Consider the following 1,505-nt stretch of genomic DNA (forward strand, 5'->3'; position numbering starts at 1 on the left):
TTAACTTCACCTGAGTTAAAATACGTTTAGCTGTCACTTTGAACCATGGATAAAAGAAAGCATAAATGATTGGATTAATTAAGGAATTAACAAGTGGAAAAAAGCTGATGATGAATGACGATACATTGTCAATTAAAATAAAAAAGAAATAAAATTGAATTGGAATCCAACAAATGAGATAGTTGAAAACAACAATAGCTAGAGTTTTTGTTGCTTTTCTCTCAGACTTATTTGCCTGTACAGTTTTAACACCAGACACACTGGCAGCCTCTTTTGAAAATACCTTTCTGGCCTGTGATCTGGCCACCACAAAGATTTTCAAATAAAGTGTTATAATAATAGAGCACGGGACAACCATTGTAATTACAAGGTCAATTATATTACCCCACATAAACCCTTCAACAATAAAACATTCTTTCAAACACCTACTCGGTACCTGTACATTTACAAATATTTTTATAATAGCAGCATCATATATGATATAAAAACACCAGGTAATGGATATATAACACATGATTCTTGTTATTGTTATTTTAGAGTGGTACAATAAGGGATCACACACAGCAACATAGCGGTCAATAGATATCAAGACCAAACTGCCCAGAGATAAAGAAGCACATAAACACGTGATGTAGAAATAAAACACACAGAAATATTCCCCAAAACCCCAGCATGGTTCCATTAATGCTACAGTCGTTACTGGTATCACAATCAATCCCACCAGGACATCTGCCACAGCCAGAGAGAGGATGAGCAGGTTGGTTGGAGTGTGGAGCTGCTTGAAGTGAGAGATGGAGATGATCACCAGTACGTTCAAAAATACTGTAACCGCTGAAATCAATGAGAAGAAGATGTACAGTGTTATGTAGATAGATGTCGATAGCAAAACCTTTCTGCAAGAAGAGTTTCTATCTTGAAAACAGTATTGAACATCTTCATGTTTCTCCATTTGTAGTAAAAGGTCCAAATGCTGAGGTCCTGCTCCTGCTTGGTCCTGTGTGTGACCCTGTCAGGGCCGCCTTCTGACAAACTCTGAGCTCTGCCTCTCTATTTATCCCTGAATGACTGACCATTCCCCTCTCTGGAGTCTCTCTGCACACACACACACACACACACACACACACACACACACACACACACACACACACACACACACACACACACACACACACACACACACACACACACACACACACACACACACACACACACACACACACACACACACACACACACACACACACACACACAAGTGAGCACAGAAATTAAGAAGAAAAAAAACGGATAAACAAATCATTTGTGAAAGCATGATGTAAGGCAGGGGTGTCAAACTCATTCCACGGAGGGCCTTGTGTCTGCAGGTTTTTGGTCTTTCCTTTCAATAAAGCCCTAGACAACCAGGTGTGGGGAGTTCCTAACTAAGTAGTGATGTTAATTCATCAATCAAGTACAAGGGTGGAGCGAAAACCCGCAGACACTCGGCCCTCCGTGGAATGAGTTTGACA

The 1,505-nt window shown here is 40.1% G+C and overlaps 1 protein-coding gene across 1 annotated transcript in view; it reads right to left on the bottom strand.

Moving 5' to 3' along the window:
- Nucleotides 1-1,007, bottom strand: part of LOC129816186 (trace amine-associated receptor 13c-like) — an 18,659-nt gene extending 17,652 nt beyond the window's left edge. Inside the window, exon 1 of the mRNA XM_055870425.1 lies at nt 6-1,007. Within this exon, the coding sequence (XP_055726400.1) occupies nt 6-949 (944 nt within the window). The 5' untranslated portion in view covers nt 950-1,007. The remainder of the gene's footprint in view (nt 1-5) is intronic.
- Nucleotides 1,008-1,505: the final 498 nt, after the last annotated feature.

The sequence above is a fragment of the Salvelinus fontinalis genome, chromosome 19 (assembly GCF_029448725.1).
Source record: "Salvelinus fontinalis isolate EN_2023a chromosome 19, ASM2944872v1, whole genome shotgun sequence".
NCBI lineage: Eukaryota > Metazoa > Chordata > Actinopteri > Salmoniformes > Salmonidae > Salvelinus > Salvelinus fontinalis.